Source organism: Silurus meridionalis, chromosome 21 (assembly GCF_014805685.1).
Source record: "Silurus meridionalis isolate SWU-2019-XX chromosome 21, ASM1480568v1, whole genome shotgun sequence".
NCBI lineage: Eukaryota > Metazoa > Chordata > Actinopteri > Siluriformes > Siluridae > Silurus > Silurus meridionalis.
The window spans coordinates 15,704,071-15,726,144 of NC_060904.1; the positions used below are offsets into that span (position 1 = coordinate 15,704,071).

At 36.6% G+C, this 22,074-nt stretch overlaps 1 protein-coding gene across 1 annotated transcript; it reads right to left on the bottom strand.

Annotated features, from left to right (window-relative positions):
- Window positions 1-836: 836 nt before the first annotated feature.
- LOC124375404 (upstream stimulatory factor 2) lies at window positions 837-20,266 on the bottom strand. Its single transcript, XM_046833722.1, has 10 exons — window positions 20,045-20,266; window positions 18,015-18,058; window positions 17,268-17,368; window positions 16,090-16,182; window positions 15,487-15,628; window positions 14,581-14,668; window positions 8,200-8,258; window positions 3,986-4,080; window positions 2,924-3,052; window positions 837-1,335 (listed from the first exon to the last, which is right to left on the bottom strand). The coding sequence occupies exons 1-10, from the start codon at window positions 20,080-20,082 to the stop codon at window positions 1,243-1,245; spliced, it is 882 nt and encodes a 293-aa protein (XP_046689678.1). The 5' UTR covers window positions 20,083-20,266; the 3' UTR covers window positions 837-1,242.
- Between the last annotated feature and the right edge of the window lie 1,808 nt (window positions 20,267-22,074).

Genomic DNA, 22,074 nt, shown 5'->3' on the forward strand with positions numbered 1-22,074 from the left:
AAAAAAAAGGGCTCCAACCGCAACCAGATTGCCTTAAGGCTCGTCGGCGTCGAGAAATGTAACAGATCCCTCAGTTGTAAACTTTTTTTCCCCACACATGAAATGTGTGACTTTTTAGCGACAAATCAGACTGTTTAGCCCATTATAGCGTGAGAGTGTGTTTCATTACACATGGCTCATTATCCTTCATCACCGTGCCCTTTCAGATGGCTTCATGCAGACGCTTTTGTGTAACATGGAGTTTACCTCTAAAGAATTCATTTTATTTTTTTATTATTGCTTCTGTTGTTTGTGCGTCTTGGTCCACTGAGATTTACTTCAAAGATTTAACCTGATTTCTATCTACTGTGTTTGTATCATGGGTGTTATGTGCACAGAACAAAATGTCCACAAATTTCTTCTGCCCTACTACAAACAAACAAAACAAATTACGTAAATGCTCATGGAGTTAGTAAAGTCAGGTACAGGGTGAGAGGCCTGGGGTGCAGTCAGGGTTCCAAATAATCCCAAAGTTGTTTATTGCAGGCCACTCAAAATTCTTTACACCAACACATGTAAACCATATGTTCATAGAGCTGGCTTTGGATGGATGGATGGATGGATGGATGGATGGATGGATGGATGGATGGATGGATGGATGGATGGATGGATGGATGGATGGATGGATGGATAGATAGATGGATAGATAGATAGATAGATAGATAGATAGATAGATAGATAGATAGATAGATAGATAGATAGATAGATAGATAGATAGATAGATAGATAGATAGATAGATAGATAGATAGATTTCCTGTAATAGACATATATATTTCAAAATGATTTCTAATTGTAATATAGTATACTGAACAAATTTAATGTAAGTATGTTAACCAAAAAAGTGCTATAACAAAGAGTGGACAAAGCTATTGGTAGATCATAAGTAAAATGAAAATAGTGAACAAAGTTATATAAAAAAAAAAGAAAATGCTGCAACAAGTAAAAAAGGTCACTAAAGACTGAGAAATCACAACATTTCTCACAGAAAAGCTTAATAAATAGACAAAAATAAACCAAAGCAGGTGTCCAGTTTCTACAGCTCACCCAGTCTTTCACTTCTTCAATATTTATCAAGGAGCTCTTTCTTAATTCGGAACATCAGTCTGAAATGCTGTCCTGTTTCTCGTTCGGTCCACGTTTATATACAAAATTCGCTACCGTGAAAAAATGCGTCCTTTATTTGTTAAAGAGTGTCCTCAGGCTCAATGCGATGACACGTCCGTGACTTGTGCCTGGGCTCGGCACTGTTGGAGCTCAGCTCGGAGCAAAGCGTTTTCATTCTTCAGCTCTTCCACCTGAAACCAGCAGGTGTCAATTACTTCAGGAGTTCGAATCCAAAAAACTGCTGATTTTAATAAGGTAAATGCTGCCTGTTTACTTCTGCTTATAAAGTACAAGTTCACCTCAGTGTTAGCAGCAAATAGTACACATTTGCACATTTCAGCACACAGTGTTAAGATAAAAAAAAGAAACAATTATAATTTATTCATTTTTTTTTCATTACACAGTACATTACAGTTTTTCAGGCAAACCTTCCTCAGATTCACAATTTAGTTAGCACAATTGTATGCTAGCATATCAGCACACATATCTCCCTCGTTCTTTGATATGCCAACAGAGTTTCAATTTGACCATCATATGATGATTTCTCCTCTGAAAGCATGATATTTACTAAACTGTTATTTTTTTTACCTCAGGTGTCAGTGACAAACTGTTTCTAAACATCCAAAGTATCCTGATTAGCACTAAAAATTCAGTTTTACAGTTAGGCTAACATTATATTAACCTGAAATTGTGGTGAGGAGTAAATCTGTAAAGTGTGAGAATCATCAACATAAGTATAATGTGTGCTTTTTGCTTTTGTTATTGTTTTTTCTTTTAAAAAACAATGTACTTGGTTTCAAGTTAACTAACTGAGGTCCATCTTATGGAATCCAATATGGAATTAGGAAATTCAGAAATATAATATACATTTAAAATGTACAAATTAATTGGCCTAACTATCTGTCTATCTGTCTGTCTGGCTGTCTTATTGGAAATGGTGTCCTAGATTTAAAATTTAATTTTAAACAATAAAAAAAACATAACTTGGTGGCACATTTCCCAATCCATAAATGATAAAAAATAAAATAAAAATTTCACACATTTTTTCAGTCATTCAAGACAACTTCAGATAATTTTTTTTTTTTTATATTTTCTTTAACTAGTATTGGCACAAAAAAATAAAAATAAACTACCAAAATCCCACCTTTTAATGCATTCAGCCTCTCAGTAACAATAGCAGGACTTGTTGGTTTGACTTGATTTAGTCTGTAATGTACAAATACATTTGATCGAACATCCCAGTGTATCTAAAGACTGGAACACATTTTGCAGCAGCCATTTTGGATGACCACTTTTCCACTTTTGTGGTTAAAGCAAAAGCATGAGTGAGATGCTTTTATTGAAATAATGTAAGCTCTGGTGCAGAACTAAAGAAGCAAATGCTACAAAAGTGAACATCTTGGCAGACAGAGCATTTTAAAGCTAATCCTAAAAATAGTACTCCAATCTCCAAAATGACATTTCTTTTTCAGATTGTGACCTCATTGCTCTGATCACATTGCAACTAAAAACAACTGTAAAAAAATATGTGATGCCATGAGACAATGTTCTATAAAGTAGTGTAATTATAGAAGACCTACAAGAGCTTTACCCTCATGAGATTAATTATCCTACCTAACACTTCACACACTCTTTGCTCTATTTCTGGATAGTGCTAATTATGTTTTGTGTAGTACTCAAGGATTTTGCTTCCTTTAAGTAATTCTTCCATCAGAATGTCATGATCTTGGCGAGGCCGTGTTTTTTTGGCAGGGCCAGGCTCGTGACAGGTGGGCTTACCTGCTGTCGGAGGATCTCGTTGTCCATCTGGACCATCTTCACTTCTTGGAGACTCACATGGAGCCTGTGGTTGCTCTGACGCAGCTCCTGGATGTAATCGCAGGCCTTAGATAGGATGCCTCCTTTACTCTGACATAGAAAGTGAGTAAAAATCAACTAAAATTCATTCTGGATGTTTCTCTAATCAATCTAATCCTAAAGCTTTATATAATATAAAATATACCAGGGCAAATTTGCACCGCTTAGTTATTTTTTTTTTTACTTTCAGTAAAAACACACTGTACATTTTTTGCGATTTACAGTAATTTTTGGATTTGTATAACATCTCAGATTAAGTTCCTGTTATCACTTTTATTACAGCAGCTGTAAGCACCTAAAAAAAGATTTCCCATCCCAAAAATGTAAAGTTACAGTAAAATCTCTGACACTGGAGACTCCTTCCAAAAGTGTTAATATATAAACATCTCCTTATATTTAACTATATCATTAATTTGACTGTTTTTCCTTTAAAAAGCATTAAATATAAAGAATTATTAGACTACAATCTGTATAAATTTGAACTACAGTCAGAACTGCTGTTTTAATTCAAATTTCAATAATAATGTGGTAGAAAAAAACAACAATGCACAATTATTTTTACTTATTTTAAATAATCTAATGTTGCTAACGTTGGACTATCTCACCCAAATCTTTTATTTGACTTTTTATTAAAATAAATCTGAATTTTTATATACTTGCTCCAAATTGTATTGCATTTAAAGACATTTTTAATATAAAAATTTTTTAAAGTTATCCACCTTTTTAATGTATGAACGATACACACTATGAATTTCAATGTTCCTTTTTATGAAGGCAAATAATTGATACATTTTGCCTCCCTCATACGGTTGTACTGTTCAGCTACATGGTGTTCATGTTAATACGATGATACAGCGATTCACACAGTGTCCTAAAGCACAACAGCAGCCCTGAGTGACATCAATGAAAAAGACATTAGGATGGGACAGATTTCGTTGTGCTAGATCATAGACCAGAATGACAAGATTGACAGAAGCTCCTCACCGCTCCGGTTTTAGTGCCGTCCATGCTGCATTCTGGGATGATTTTAGACAGCGTCACGATCCAGTTGTTAATTTTGTCTCTCCTTCGTCGCTCCACTGCAAAAACGTTCAAAACAGCTGTAAGGATGAATTAGCAATGTGGTTCTGGCCCATTTGCTTGTCGCTGACCTGTACCTTTATTAAGTACAAAATATTTACAAAAGTATTGGGACACCTGACTTTTCCAGCCATATGTGGTTAATCTACAAAGTCAAAGATGGACAATTTCTTTCAGATGTCTTTGTTTGTGGTAGCATGAAGGATTTTCCCTTCACTTGAACTAGTGTTTGCAAACCTGTTCAAGTATGGCAATGCCCCTGTGCACAAAGCCAGCTCCATAAAAAAAATACACTATACTGCCAAAAGTATTGTGTCACCTGGTCATAAGTACGGTATGTGATTTTTGAGCATTGCATTCCACGTTTAGTCCCAATTCACTCATAATTCCCTCCACTCTTCTGGGAAGATGTTCCTCCAGATTTTGAAGTGTGCTTGTGGTAATTTGTGTTAATCAGCCACAAGGGTGTTATGAAAGGCACGTACTGATGTAGGTAAGGAGGCCTGGGGCGCAGTCAGCGTTCACATTCATCCCAAATGTGTTCAATAGGGATGAGATCAGAGCTTTATATCAGGCTACTCAAGATCTTCCTCTCCAAAGCATGTAAACCGGATCTTCAAAAGCTCACTTTGTGCACAGGGGCATCGCCATGCTGGAAAAAGTTTGGGTTTCCAAGTTCAAGTGAATGTTTGAATGACTCCTGTTCCTTCAGCTTTGTGGTAACAGTTTGGAAAAGAACCACATATAGCAGGAAAGGTCAGGTGACCCAATAGGTTTGGCAATATAGTGTATAAGTCAGAATGGAAGATCATGAATGGCCTGCTACAGAGCTCTGACCTCAACTGTATTGAACACCTTAGGTATTAATTGGAATGCTGACTGCACCTCACCTACATCAGTACCTGACTTTATTAACACCCTTATGGCTGAATGAGCACAAATCTCCACAAGTACCCTCCAAAATCTAGATCTATCTAGCTATAATCTATATCTATTTAACAATATACACATTTCCTGGTGAAACATAGAATTGATAAAAAAAAAAAGCGGTACCACCCCAGTAACAAGGTGCCTTTTTAAAAAAAACATTAGGTTATTCAGGTGACTACTTGTACCGCAAATCTTTTTTTTTTCTTTTTCAGTCAGAACACGTCTGACCTTGGGAGCAATGTAGCTCAAGTGTTTCCTGTGGCAAATGATTTGATCCATTTCCTTTGAGCTTTGTACAAAGTCATACAAGCTTGTTAACTAGCAATAAAGTCATATCAGATGGAACAAGTGTATACTTAATACATTTCTAACTTCTGATGTTGAAACAATCAATTTCTCGCTATCCAAGCAGTCATTTCATACGACATCAGGGGTTTGGAGAGGAGCAAAGAAATACAAAACGAAACAACAGGCATAAGTTAACTAGACTAATTCTAGGCGATGTTGGTCTCCCGGCATCATCCGCAAATAATGTGTAGAGCGTCCGGGCCGTTTACACAAATGGTCATGTTTTTTCTTTTTTTTTCTTTTCACATCCTATTGTGATGAATGGTCGCAATTTTGCAAAATAGGCCCCAAAAAAGGTTTGCAAATTGGTGCAATCCATTGAAAAGAAAGCCAAGAGGCCTGAAAAGACCCACACTCCCGAGAAGTAGATAGACATTATTAGAGCGTGGGATGAGGTGAGCTGTGCTTGGAACACATTTTCACTATTGAAAAATACTAGCAAATAGCAGCATGTGGAAATAAGGAAACCTGTAGATAGCTTCCTAAAAATGATTATGTTCGTATGAGGAAGGTTGGGATGTATAGATTGAATGTATTGTCTTCAAGGTCACTGGTTTGTAACATCTACATGTTGAGAGAATCCCTGAAAACAAGCAAACAAACAAAAAAATAATAATACCGTATTTTTCGGACTATAAGCCGCTACTTTTTTCCCACGCTTTGAACTCCGCGGCTTAAACAACGAAGCGGCTGATTTATGGATTTTTCCTGGGTTTTTCCCGGTTTCACAAACTTCAAGCCAAAAAACTGAGCCCCATAACATTAGACCAATGAAAATGCCGAACGGGTTCAGGTGAACCAATGAAACTCTTTATATTAAATCAGATGCGCTCCCACTGAATCGGGTCGCAGCACATCATTAATATGGATGATGTTCCTCTGACGTTTGACCTGCCGCTCACTCGGGCTGTCTACAGGAAATGCGAATCATTCGTCACACTGAAAACAACCGGGCATGAAAAAACACACTTCACCTGTGTTCTGAGCTGCACGGCATCGGGAGAAAAGATTCACCGATGGTGATTTTTAAACGCACGACAATGCCAAAAGATAAACTCCCGAGAGAAATTGTTGTGAAAGGAAGGAGGAAGACAGTGAACAATGACTTTCTTGGTAGGCTACTGTTTAGATACAAGCCGTGTAACAGACACTGTCTTTCGTTAACGCCTGTGTAAAGTTCATTAGTTTCAGTTTAGACAGGTGCGGCTTATTTATGTTCAAAATAAAAATCTTTGTCAAATTCAGTGGGTGCGGCTTATATATGGGTGCGGCTTAATAGTCCGGAAATTACGGTAATCTTTTCTTTGTGTAAAGGAAACAGAACTGACTGTTACATTCAGTCAAAATGTATAGCAGTAGTATTCGAGTGAAAGTTCTGACGTGTAAATGAAGCTGAAAGCTGAAAGCTTAAAATGACTACCAATTTTTCATCAGTTATAGCTATAAAACATTTGCCAATCCGAACTGATTCGCAATGGTATTTCATGGTACATTTGTCTTTAAATATTCTGTTCATCATCTAATAAATAAATAAATAACCTCAGTAATGAGTCAGTGTTCAATTCAGATCCAGAAAAAAAAAATCATCCGGAAAAAAAAAGCTTATGAAATAAAGCTTTTTTTTTTTTTTTTTCTTCAATAATAGTCATTATATTATATTTTCTATGAGGTTTATTTTGCTAAAATGCTTTTTTTCTCTTTAAAAGCCAGTGGAAGAGCCTTGGAATATACAATACACATGCTGTACAATAATTATGTACAGACAGACAGCCAGACAGCCAGATAGATAGACAGCCAGATAGATAGCCAGCCAGATAGATAGATAGATAGATAGATAGATAGATAGATAGATAGATAGATAGATAGATAGATAGATGCTATATATGGTTCTTTGTTATCACAAAGCTGAAGGCACACAATTCTGCAGAATGTCTATGGACGTGGAAGCATAAGATTTTCCATTTACTTGAACTTGGAGACCCAAACCTGTTCCAGCATGACAATGCCTGTGTGCACAAAGCAAAATCCATGAAGATATGCTTTGCATGGGTTGGAGTGAAAGATCTTCTGCTATGGATCACAGATCTCAAACCTGTTGAACACCTTTGGGATGAATGTGAACGCTGACTGCACACCAGGCCTCCTCACCTCACCTACATCAGTACCTTCACTAACACTCGTGTCTGAATGAGCACAAATATCCATAAGCGCACTCCAAAATCTAGTGGAACATCTTCCCAGAAGAGTGGAGGGATTTTTAGCTATATAGTGTACATATATATCTATATTTTTGTCACTGCGCATGAGTGGACATTATTTCCAGATTTCTTTGTTTATGTGTTTCATTTGTGTTGGAAAGCTGGAACAAAATTCCATTGAAATAGCTTTGCTTAGACTTTCTCATTTATTTGTATTATATCTCCTAAGCCTCCTAAGTCAATTATTATATCCTAAGCCATGAAAGTATTTAAATTCTTGCCTTTGGTACATCTATACACTGGTACATAGATTAGGTTGAACAACCCAGGACTAGTCCTTTAAGATGGCGACATGAACTCAAGAAGAATGCAGTATACAATACTGAAATGCAGTGTTTTGCTAAAAGAAGAAAAAAAAAAACAGACACACACACACACACACAAACACACACACAAACACAAATATTCTAGGCAATCCATACCGCTCTCTAGTGGTAGACTTGTGTCATTGCTGAGTGAGACATCAAAAAGCAACTTTAATCCCCTTTAGATTGGATCCATATTTGGTGGAATGCTCCAAATACAACATCCAAGTATATCTGCAGCATAAAACCCCTCCTAAAAAAACACATATACACTCACCTTCGTTGTGTTGCGCCCTCCTGCGTTCGTCTCTCGGCGTACACAGCCCTTCCATCTTCCTGCAAAAAGGACACGAAAGGATGACGAAAAACAAAAACACAGCCGTGACCTTTTTCTCCATCCGAATGCACACACGTGTTTTATTCGGAATCAAAGAAATCAGAACGCGAAATCCCCGAGCTGTTCACCCCCCGATTCACAAGCTGGCGCGCACAGCTCGGTGCTTACAGAGGGCTTTTCGAAAAGCCCACCATCCGCTCTGGGGCTAACAGGGGTGCCGACTTTAAAGCACAGGTGGATATGAGGGGGTTTATGAGACTTCAGAGGGAATGATCCATATGCAGACCAGCATGGCAGCCTTTTGACTGTGGCTTCACATTCGAACGAGGGAAAATATCGCCTCGCCCTTTCGTGTCAGCCGAATCGTCCCGTAATAAACTGCAGCGCCCGAGGCCCTGATCCGCTCTAATGACACGAATGTTCTAGGCGTGCAATCTCCTTTCAGGTACGCTTTAATTAAATTCGATGGGAGGACAAGTACAAGGACGGAGTAAAAAAGGGAGGATTTAACGGCGGACATAAACACTCAGATTTCAGAAATGTTTGTGTATAGAAGGGTGAAAGTCCAGGAAGAACATCTCAATGAAGTCCGGTGTAGTTTTATCAGCGACAGAGGTGGAAATCTAAACTAGACCTGAGACAAAGATCTGCACTGAGCTGGTCTCTACTCACTACTTCATACCTGCCTTAATATATACGGTGGTGCAGGGAAAAGGGAAATTTTAAAGCTAGGAGTTGGCCACCCTGGGACGGGGCAATAGTTTGGAACCAGTGTGACCTGATTTATAGCCCCCTTGCCACTAGTCCTAATGGAGCAGTGGAGGTGTGCACCGAGCCTTCACTGTGAAACCTTCTTATAAGTATGGTGATGGTGTGAGTGCTGCGCGAAGGGAAGGGAAAGAAACAAGTTCAACCTTAAAAAAGTCCCAGGTGGTGTTCAAATGGCCTGCACAACAGAGAATATTGAGGCTGTTCGAGCTGCCACCATGAGGAGCCTCATCGCACCGTTCCACAACACACATCATCGATGTGTTGGTGTTTCTTTAAGTGTTTCTTTTCACGTCCTAACTGTTAATGATGCCGAAATTCGCTTTGAGCACCAGCTCGCACTGGTTCCGAACATTTGCTGACGCCCTAGGTTCCACAACTCCTATGCCAAATTTCTCATTTCCCTGCACCACGCTGATTGATGATCCCCAAGACTTTTGGGAAAATACTCTGTGGACTGACGAGACAAATGTTGAACTTTTTGGAAGGTGTGTTATTTTACATCTGGTGTAAAAGTACCACCGCATTTCTGAAAAAGAACATCATACCAACAGTAAAATATGGTGGTGGTAGTGTGATGGTCTGGGGCTGTTTTGCTGCTTCAGGACCTGGAAGACTTGCTGTGATAAATGGAACCATGAATTCTGCTGTTTTCAGAAAACCTGAAGCAGAATGTTTGGCCATCTGCTCGTAACCTCAAGCTGAAGCGAACTTGGGTTCTGCAGCAGGACAATGATGCAAAACACACCAGCAAGTCGACCTCTGAACGGCTGAAGAAAAACAAAATGAAGACTTTGGAGTGACCTAGTCAAAGTCCTGACCTGAATCCTAATGAGATGCTGTAGCATGTGAAAATGGATCGAGTTTATTAAAGTGCTATTGTGTAAACTATTTGTAACAATGACACTTTTAGTCACTGTTGTGGATTTTGAGCGAATACTTATGCATTTGTACACCAATGTGAATTATTTCCTTTTTTTATTTTTTTATCAAGCCTGTTAGCTTACTGCGTTTCTCCATTCCATTCTGATTTTATAGCATTTGTCCACTAAACTACGTTTTAAACGTCACTTTACTGGGTTCAAATGCTTGTTTTCAATGTTTGCATATTTAATTTATGCATATATCATTTAATTATTATACAAAATTAATTAAATTATATTCTAGATGCTTATATCTTTACAAATTACCAAATGTGTATTTTTTTAAACAAATTGTCAAAACCATGCTGTATTATTTTTTATATTTATTTTTTTAAACATGGTGGTCAACTTGCCATCTGCACTTATTATTAAAAACAATACAAATGTTGATTTACACAAATTGCTTCACCTTGCATACGCAAATGTGTTTATTATTTATTTATTTATTTTTTTACAAAAAGAAGCAACCCAACATAAGTGAATTTGTTCAAGCAGATTTTGAATTAAATAAAATAATTGAATTGAATTAACGTAAATAAACATTTTTTTAAGTGCACTTTTATACATAAATACCCTGAATTAGGGTGTTATATAGTTATAATAAGCAAAATATCAACTAAAAAAATTATTTATAAATTTTTAGTTCCGATTAATCCATTAATCGAAAAAAAAAAAAACCGAATCATTCAATTATCGAAATAAAAATAAAAAATTGGGAAATTGTAAATGTACATTGGGACACTGGATCTTTGAGCAAAACACAGAATAAAAATACAATGTCAGATCTATACGCATTTTCCACATTTCTGTTTCACATTTCAGGTTCTGCTTCTACAAAATACCTATTTTTTACTCTTTTAAATTATTTTTTTACAATATACTAAAACTTATATACACTATACCGAAATACCTAAAGGTTCCTCATGTAGCGTAGATGTTAAATGTTCCTTACACAACCTACACCTACAATTTTTAAGACTGCATGAGGATTTCTCCCAACCAACAAACTCTTGATCTCACTCGAAATAATGCATTCAAAATTTCTAAAGAATCAGAAAAGACTAATTGAAAGTTTCACCCAAAACTATTTTCCGTCCGATTTAATAAGACCGCTGGTAGTAACGTAGTCCGACCCTTGTATAATGCTCACTCGTTTTTCTGAAGGAAAATTACAGTGCTTTTATGTTGGATTGATTTATCGGGTGTTACGAGGCTTTCAACCTGCAGGCATTTCCAGCAAACGGAATGACAACGGCTGTTTAGACATTTTCACCGAGCCGATAATTTGCGATCGGAGGTCCAAGTTAAATAAATTCTTTATTGTGCTTTGAATAGAAACGTGGAAGAAGAGAAATCTTTTGTGCCTATTTAATTGCTTATAAATATAAAATATTCTTTACCATCCTCATGGGTGCTTTATATTTTTAGCTTTGTTGCAAATAAGTAATAATACAGTAATAATACAGTGCTGCAAAAGTTTGCACACCCAAGAAAAGTAAAGAAATGCAATTTATACCAAGATATTTAGTTTACTCCTTCATGACCATGAATAATATAATATACAAATAAATGGTTAAACAGCATATTTTCATTTCTGAATATTATTTATTATTTTTTTTATAATTAGAAATATGCCCATCCTTTGACTTATCTTTTATATATATATATATATATATATATATATATATATATATATATATATATATATATATATATATATATATTTATACAGTACAGACCAAAAGTTTGGACACACCTTCTCATTCAAAGAGTTTTCTTTATTTTCATGACTATGAAAATTGTAGATTCACACTGAAGGCATCAAAACTATGAATTAACACGTGGAATTATATATGGAATTATATACATAACAAAAAAGTGTGAAACAACTGAAAAATGTCATATTCTAGGTTCTTCAAAGTAGCCACCTTTTGCTTTGATTACTGCTTTGCACACTCTTGGCATTCTCTTGATGAGCTTCAAGAGGTAGTCACCTGAAATGGTCTTCCAACAGTCTTGAAGGAGTTCCCTGAGAGATGCTTGGCACTTGTTGACCCTTTTGCCTTCACTCTGCGGTCCAGCTCACCCCTAAACCATCTCGATTGGGTTCAGGTCCGGTGACTGTGGAGGCCAGGTCATCTGGCGCAGCACCCCATCACTCTCCTTCTTGGTCAAATAGCCCTTGATGCCTTCAGTGTGACTCTACAATTTTCATAGTCATGAAAATAAAGAAAACTCTTTGAATGAGAAGGTGTGTCCAAACTTTTGGTCTGTACTGTATATCATTATTTTAATTGTATTTATTATTTTTTATTTTAAAATATATAAACATATCAGCTTTAATTTTTCAGTGAATTTTAAAATTCACAGACACTAAATTATAAAATACATTTTCTAAATTTTATAGTAAACAACTATATAAATTTTTTTGCTTTTTTAAGTAAAAAACTCAGCTACAATATCTCGATTGTTTTGCAATTTGGTCTTGAGCTTCCACAACTTAGCGATAAGAACTGAAAGAAAAAATGTGATCAGAAGATCCTTTTTAACATTAAAGCAATATGCTAAATACTTGTAGACTCCCGCAGGTCTCTTAGGTCCTTATCGGCTTTTGTAAATCCGTGTCAGGATGTTTGGCTGGAGTGCAACTTTAACTAAAACCGAGCTTTGTATATTCCCTCAAGTACAAACATAATGAATAATTAACTTCGACATGAATAATTTTGACTCGGGTCTGTCTCTGGTCTTTAACTATTCATCCTTCAATGAAGAATTGAAGAAAAAATCAATTGAAAAAACGTAAAAGAAATGGAACCTCGTCCAAACACAAAACTGCCAAACACCAGCATTACCATTTAACATTTCATTATTAAATCTATATTTAATTCTCGGATGCAAAAGGTTACCCAAGAAGGAAAATCCTAAAACATTTTATATTTTTATATAAATATTATATATTATATGTTATGTCGATGCATCTGCATCTTTGTCTCACGCTTGTCTTTTCATTGTTGTTAATTGATTTCAAGGATCCGCTTATTTTTGGTTTTTTTGTCTCGTTGCTTCGTGTTTTGTTTGCTTTTGTATTTTAGAAAATTCCAGCAACATGTGACATGTGGCATATCAAAAAACTCAGCATGGAGGGGGGAGAGCTGATTTCTGGGAATTGCAGTGACGCCACATTGCAGGCATCCGCATCCAATCCAGTTACAGGATATGAAAATATTTAGTTCCTCTTATCACTTCCATTATAGCAGCTATAACAGTGTGTTCCTCTCCTCTCTTTCTATTTCTCTCTATTCTCTTCTCTCTCTTAAAGAGTGTCTAAAGATTATGTTTACATGCCACAGCATAACTTTCCCATGGTGGAAAAACTGTCACTTACACTGGAGACTCCTTTCCACAGAAAACGTTTCATAGTTTCATTGTTGTTTTATTGATGTAAATAAAAACTGAACTCATATTTGTTATAAGATGACAAACCGCTGCAGTGACATCATTATCATTGACATCACGTGTACAAGTTCACATCAGCTAAATTAGAGTGGAAGACTTTGTACTACTGAAAACTCATCTCTGCCACCAAACTACCACATGAGAGGTCGAGACCCAGGACCAGGTTTTGGAAGACTGGAGGTTGGCAAGAAGGTTCTGGGAAAAATGTGTACTGATATGACATTCATGATCAGCCATGATAAGAGATTGTTAAGGGTCACACTCAAGGGCCCAACAGTGCCATTGGTGGTGCTGGAGCTTGAACCCCTGACCTTTCCCCAATGCAGTGATCACCTACTCAACACCTCTGTTTTCTTCACCAACATGACCATTGAAATCTGCCCCAATCACCAATCTTTCATTCCTAGGTACACCATCTACCACTTTATCTAACTCACCCCTTAACCTCCATCTCACAGCCCACTTGTGGAGCATAAGCACTGATGACATTTATCATCACCCCTTCAACTTCCAGCTTTATGTTCATCATCCTATCAGAAACTCTCTTCACCTCCTCTACACGCTCCCTTCAGAATCACCTCTACACCATTTCTCTTTCCATCCACACCATGATAGAACAGTTTAAACCCACCTTTAATGTTCCTGGTCTTACTCCCTTTCTACTTGGTCTCCTGAACACACAACATATCTACCTTTCTCTTCTCCATCATATCAGCTACCTCTCTCCCTTTACCCGTCATAGTACCAACATTTAAAGTACCCAACCGAACCTCCACTCTCCTACACTTCTCCGTTCTCTGCCGTCTCTGTAGACGTCTTCCTCCTCTCCTTCTCCTCCTTCGGCCAACAGTAGCCCAAGTTCCACCGGTACCCTGTAGGCTAACGATACCTGTGGCGGTCGTTGGTAACCCGGGCCTCAACCGATCCGGTATTAATATTTGTGATCCGCATATTTGATTTAGCACACGTTTTACGCTGGATGCCCTTCAACCCTCCCCATTTATCCGGGCTTGGGACCGGCACTAAGAGTGCACTGGCTTGTGCAACCCTAATGGCTGGGTTACAAATAGGTCATTTTACAGTAAGTTGTTTTTTTTTACAAACTCTATCTGTTGCTGGGTTTGGAAAAGCCGAGCGTGTATACAAACAGCGCCCCTGTGTGGCAGATACTCACGTCACTGCATATGGAAGAGTGCGGGGAGCTATAGTACATGGTGCGCCTGGCTGAAGGGCCTCCGGCGTGCTCATCACGTAGAACTGACCTGACAGAGAAATAAACAAAATCATTGTGGTTTTTTTATCTGTCCATCTGTCTATCTATCTATCCATTTATCTATCCATATATCTATCCATCCATCCATACATCCCTATATATATCTATATATCTGTATATATGGATGGATGGACGGACGGACAGATGGATGGACGGACGCACGGACGGACAGATGGACAGACAGACAGACAGACAGACAGACAGACAGACAGACAGACAGACAGACAGACAGATTATATATATATATATATATATATATATATATACATATATATATATATATATATATATAATTACCAAAAAGTACAACAAATTACCACTTATTACTGCAATATTAATATAATTAATAGCAAAAAGATTCTTCACAGAAAGATGGGAGGGGATCGCAGCCAAAAAATGTTAAAAAAAGTGCTGTCGGATGCTTTTTTTTGTTCGGGACCGCCAACAAGATTAAAGAACTTTGCAAGCTGGGTAAGAACAATCTCATACATCATTCCACTTTTTTTTTAATTTGAGGAGCCACATGCAGTCTGTTCAGCCCAAAGAAAGTTCTCGAGGGTGCAGCTTTAAAACTGTTGGCATCCTCACATCCAGATATAAGAGTTACTGTAGCAATGAAGAATGAAATCATAAAAAAAATAAATAAATAAATAAATAGCTAAGGAGAATATTGGCAACAATAAGCGTGAAACATAGTAAATGTGTCTGTTATGTGTGTGATGTGTTGAGGACTCTGTCCTGTTTTTATGATTTTCCTGTTTTTGATCTTATTTTTCTTGGCATAAGTCTTCACACTGTCTGTCTCACCTGCTGTGTGAGAGCGTGTAAGTTCACCCGGATGAGCTGAAACTCCGGCGGCTGTTGCATCGCTTACAGCAGCTGGTTGGATGTAGCTGATCGTCTCTGCTGCAGGACTGCCTCCATTACTGAAGGGACTCTGGATCACAGCCTAACGTTCACACACACCATGATTTTATTACTATACTTTCTGAGCCGACACACACAAAGCAGGCACATTTTCACTTCTTCATCGTAAGCATAGGCAGTATAAACAGATCTGCTGAATCAGCAATGCTTCTGTGAAAAGTATAGGCATCCGGTCAATTACAATAAATCAAGTCTGTACTCATTATCCCTGATCCCTTATATATATAATCATATATATAAGATCCCTTATATATATATAATGATTATAATATAATCATTATGTATCTTTGGGTAATTGTACGGTGGCCGTGAAGTGCAAAACACATTAACAAATCTGAAAACAAAATAAATCTGAAAACAAAACAACGACAATTCAGACAAACCAGAAAAGGTAGACTGGAACACTTACCGATCATTGGACGAGACACCTGTCATTCAAGATATTCAAGAAGAAGTGTTAGAGGGTGTTAGTTGACTCTATACCTGCTGGGCTCCAGTAAATGAAGCAGCAGAGACCACGCCAACCGCCCCACCAACCAGTGGCTGATTAGTCAACTGGACCACCTGATAGGTTACCTGAAGAAAAAAAAGAGGTAAACATATTTAAAGACACTTAACTGTATGCCAATGTCAGGATGTTATACACTAAACACTCAACACAACATGTGATGTCTAAACCTGAATGGTTCGACTTTTTCCACTGTAGAAAAAGGAGGGCTTCTCAATCTATCTAATGTTTGTGCTGAAACTCAGTTAAAACTAAAGCTCTATTCAGTTGCAGCATGAACATTCTGCTGGTCAAGAGCCACGTGGAAGTAACGATGTGGAATTTGCATGTGGGCTTGAATTGTGCTGCCAAAACCTGCTGTCAAAAGTATGTCTGGATGAAATGAAATGGGATTTGTGTATGACAGGGAAGGCTAAGCATGAATTCTACATAATGGGATAAAAATCCATTGGGACTTGTTTATATTTCAAAGATATCGGGATGCTAAAGAAATTGACTTAGTAAAAAAGTAGTAAAATATATTCAAATATAAAATATATAACAAGAAAGACAACAATTGCCAAGCCACTCGAGTAAAACCAAAGCGTCGTGCCGTGCGGTCAGGGGTCCGCGGTCATCCTTTAACTCTGCTGATAGTGTGTTGTGAGATAATTGAATCTACGGCTCAATAATAGCCCTAGCTGTTCACTCTGAAGAATACGTATTTGTAAGTGTCTTTACACGAGCATCCCTCCTTCCCCCGACCTCCTCCTTTCCGTCTGACAGTATCATGTGACTTTCTTTCTGACTGACATGTGACTCAGTTCCAGTCTCAGTGAGAAAACACGGTCACATGACCTGCAATAACTGCAACAGTGACTGCATCCTTTTCTTCAGCATCTAAACACTCTTCCCATCATATTATCGTGTTTTTCATAGTTAGATTTGTGAAGTATTTATGCAGGGAGGTGGAGGGGAAAAAAACACAGAACCTCGAGTTGAACAAGAACACAGAAACTCCAGCTTTTTAACTGTATCATGAAAAGTGTGTGGTGAAAGTTATTCTTTAGAGCAGACCAATGCGGGACACGTACCCTGTCTTTGCTGACTGATCGTTTCTGAGGTAATTTAAGACCCAAAGCGCACGTTTAAGAAAAATAAATAAAATAAATACCTGCCTGCCGGTGCTATCAGGGAGAAACTGATACTGGATGCTCTGGTCATTGAAAGCTGAAGTGTGAGGGAGTGCAGATGCTTCTCCTCCTCTTGAAGCATCTGGATCACAAGGGTAGTATGATGAGTAATTTAAAACAGTCTGAGTTTATATCTCACAAGAGGATAAAGTCTGAGAGGGATTTTTATTACATTTTTCTACATAAGAACACCTTCCATAAAGCTTGTTTTTTTTTTAATAATAAATAGAAATGTGAAATCGTATTATATAAGATAGACAACAAATTAGATTTGCTGCAAAATATTTACAAAACTGATTAAATCATGGAAGCTAGGATAAGATTTATTAATTCAGCTGCCTAATTTTATGAAAAACTATTTGTTCAACATTTTTACTAGTAGTTTTTATATTATTTATGCCAGATGTTAATACTGTACTTACTGTATATATGCATGCTTTTTTGTATAAAATCTTTTTTTCACAATCCACCAACTAAAAATGCAAATCCATGCAACTGAAAATAAAACCAGCATGATTTCTGATTACAGAAGAATTATTCAATTTATTTTATTTGTTTAATTTTTGTTATCATTTTTTATATTCCATTCGAATTTATTGGAAGGCATGTTTCTAACCACATCCTCACCGCTCGCATTAAAGCTGATATTTTGTTACATATAGATTTTATATATAAGAAACTAATTCATGCATTAAAAAAACAGTCAATGTAATGTGATCTTTTCAAACCTTCAGTTATCTGTAATGTGTCCCTTTCTTCTTCTTTTGGTTGCCTGAAAGCCATTGAGAATAGAAAATCTAAAATAAATATAATACTTTTATTCTCAAAAATATATATATTTTATCTATAATAATTTATTTAGATCTAATCAGAATGTCCCAAGTGTGCAAATATATACATTTACATTTGTGGAATTAAGCAAACGCCCTTGTCCAGAGGCACCAAAAGCACCAAAATCCACCATGATGCACACATCCGGCAATTAAAACCGTCCGTGTGGAAACCAGTGTTGGGCTGTCAGGGCCCGCAAAGCATCTCTGCTGGCCCAAACACTATCAGAAGCACTGACCTACATTTACAACCTAAATTCTAATATTTGTTTCATGAAATTGTATTAATTTATTCCCAACAGTTTATTCTCATTTCGTAGTGTTTCTCTCGGCTGCACTGTTTCCAGTACGTGCATGTGGATGTTCGACTTTTTTGTCCAATCAGATTTCAGCCTCTATGTGCTGCCATGTCAGTCTAATCTGCTCAGGGCCTTCACAGTCAGTACTGCTGGCCTTTTTACCATAGAGAATATTAGCAATGAACCTGTTTCTTTAACCAATCAGATTTCATATTCGCCTCACAGGGCAGCTAGCTGGCCCAGAATAGCGTCAGCATTTTTCCGTCCTCTGATTGGTTGGTCAGAGGGAAACTGTTACAGCCAAGTTTAATTGGTCAAACATGTGTGTAGCTCTGCACATATTAATACATCTGAGACTTTTTTATGCCTACGGAGGAAGAGAAATGTATTTGGTCTCGGACATACTTAAAAATACATTTTAAAGAAAAGCTAGAAATCGTGAGGAGAACGGCCAACCCTGAAGCTAGCTATCTTGTCTCAGCCCAGGAAAGGGTTTGTTCTCCACTTCCAGACCAGTGAATACCACTGGATTACAGACTCTGAGGAGCGGTGCACATTATGAGTCTGCATCTCTGCTGAGTAGGTTGTATTTTTTTTTACATTTTAATGTTTTTGTCATGTTATAAGACAAATGTTGATTCTGAACTGCTCCAGATGTTGTAGATGCACAGTTGTGGTTGTAGTGTAGAGGTTTGGAGGCTTAACTGGGTTTCTTGCTTTAGTAAAATGGTTTTCACCCTCCATATGTGAAATTCTTCTCTCTCTGTAATGCCACGTGTTGTTATATTGCGTGTTTGTATAGTATTGATGGTTTCTATAATTGCGACGTGATCGTGATTGTATTAAGAGGTGGATTAAGTCGTGTAAGTCCCCACTGAAGGCCCAGGTACCAAATGCACGACCCACCACTGGTCAAAACATAGCAAAAGTTCTGTTTGGTGTCCTGATGATTTAAATAATTTAAACCACCACAATTACTTTAGACCATTTACACAAATATATTGTCTTCATGCTCAATGTTTAGTTTGGTTTCACTAATAATAAACATACATTTGCATAAATCATCAATATTTGCACATGTCCATATTGATTAGAGTATTAAAAACTTGAAAAGTATTAATTTAGAACAGATAATTATGTGCGATTAATCACGAGTTAACTCATGACAATTATGCAATTAATTCTGATTGAATGTTTTAATCGATTGACAGATGTGTGTGTGTGTGTGTGTGTGTGTGTGTGTGTGTGTGTGTGGTGTGTATGTGTATAGTTATGTGAAAAAGAAAGTACACCCTCTATTCATTTTTCTTCTATCCTTTTTAGGTCTTAAAATTAGTTAAATACAACCTCAGATCAACAACATCTTAGTGCAGCTTTACTGCTTCCTCAGAATTTAAGAAATTAAGTTTTGCTAAAAACAAACTAAACAAACTAAAACCAGAAATGATTCCACAAATAACTAATGCAATAATAATAATGATAATAATAATAATAATAATAATAATAATAATAATAATAATAAGGACCTGTTTAGCTCCAGTATCTCGCCTGTAAATCTGAGATCCTGTTAGTATAAGTTTTTTATGAGATATAAGAAGCAGGTGCCTCTGTAGTGCACTAATGCTGTACCTCATGGAAGACTCCAAACTCTGCTGCAGCACATCCATCTGCTCTCAACTTCACAGCTCGGTGTTATGGAAATGATGATCACGGGAACAAACACTCGGGTCATGTGAGACTCGAGGGCGGAGACACACACACACACACACACACACACACACACACACACACACAGGAGCCCTGGCGGTGTACCAACTCGCTTCCTGATTCACATTTAGTGCACAAGAAGCCGCTCATTTGGGCTCCGGGTTTTCAGCCCTAATGCAGAAAATAGTGCGCATGCGCAGTGTTCAACCTTTCGAATATTATAATAATAATAATAATAATAATAATAATAATAATAATAATCATCATCATCATCATCATTATAATAATAATAATTATCATCATTATAATAATAATAATAATAATATAATCATCAATAATAATTCAGCATTATAATAATAATAATTATCATATATAATAATCATATATAATAATAAAAATAATAATAATAATAATAATAATCATCATCATTATAATAAAAATAATAATAATAATAATAATATAATCATCAATAATAATTCAGCATTATAATAATAATATTCTTTATCATCATAATCATCATCATTACCATCATCATCATCATCATCATCCTCATCATCATCATCCTCATCATCATCATTATCATCATCATCATCATCATCATCATCATCATCCTCCTCATCATCATCATCATTATCATCATCATCATTATCATCATCATCATCATCATTATAATCATTACCAGCATCATCATTATCATCATTATCATCATCATCATCGTCATCCTCCTCATCATCATCATCATTATCATCATCATCATCATCATCCTCATCATCATCATCATCATCATCATCATCATCATTATAATCATTATTATTATTATCATCATTATTATAATCATAATCATCATCATCATCATCATCATCATCATTATAATCATTATTATAATGATAATGCTCTTCTTTTGGAAAGAGTGTATTTGAGACTTGTATGAAAGCTCCTGTAACCCAGGAATGATTTCCTTATGCCTGTTTTTCACATGTAAAGCATGTGATTATAGGAAATCAACCAGGAAAGTGTTACTTCACTTGTTCAAACAAAATAAACACAAAAATCTTGTCCATTTTATAATATTTTTATAACAAGTAAACATAATGTTAATGTTACACCCAAAACGTTTGTGATCACCTGACCATCACGCCCCAATGTGTCCTTCTTCCCCAAATAAGACTGAAAGCACACAATTGTAAACATCGTCGTATGCTGTCATGTGATGCTTTTCCTTCACTGACAATAGGAAGCGCAAAGACTTCCAGAAATGACAATGTCCCTGTACACAAAGCAAACTTCATCAACACATTATTACAGAAGCATGACCTCAACCATATTGAGCAAAATAGGTTAAATCAGAAGTGAAGACTTCTCAGAATCATCAGCCTGACCTCATTAAGTCCCTAATGCTCTTGTGAATGAATAAACACACATCCACACTGCTACACTCCAAAGTCTATAGGAAAGCAGACGATTGGAGCTTATTATAACAGTAAACAGGGATTCAGTTTGGAATGTGATGTTCAACATGAATATTTGAGTGTAATGGGCCGGTAACCATAAGCATTTGGTGGTATAGAGTTTATAGATGCCTGATATATTTTATTACTATCAATTAGACATAATTTACATTGAAAAAACATTCATTTGAAGTGTAAATGAAATTTAAACAATTCCATTATGAAATGATCTAATGAGATAATTAACCAAAAGTGACCATAATGCTAACATTAAAGAAAACGTACATTTGTTGAGAAGAACTACCTATTTTTTTTTAAAAAAGGCTGCAATCAGGAATAATTTTTTTTTTTAATTTATTTATTCCAGTTATACAATCAGCACTTTCTTGTATGACATCACAAAAGTTTCAGTAGTAACCTTTAACCCAAATAGCAAACCGGAACTAAAATCAGATCGTTGTTTCCCTTTAAACTCAGTAGTCTGCAACACCAGGTAACGTGACA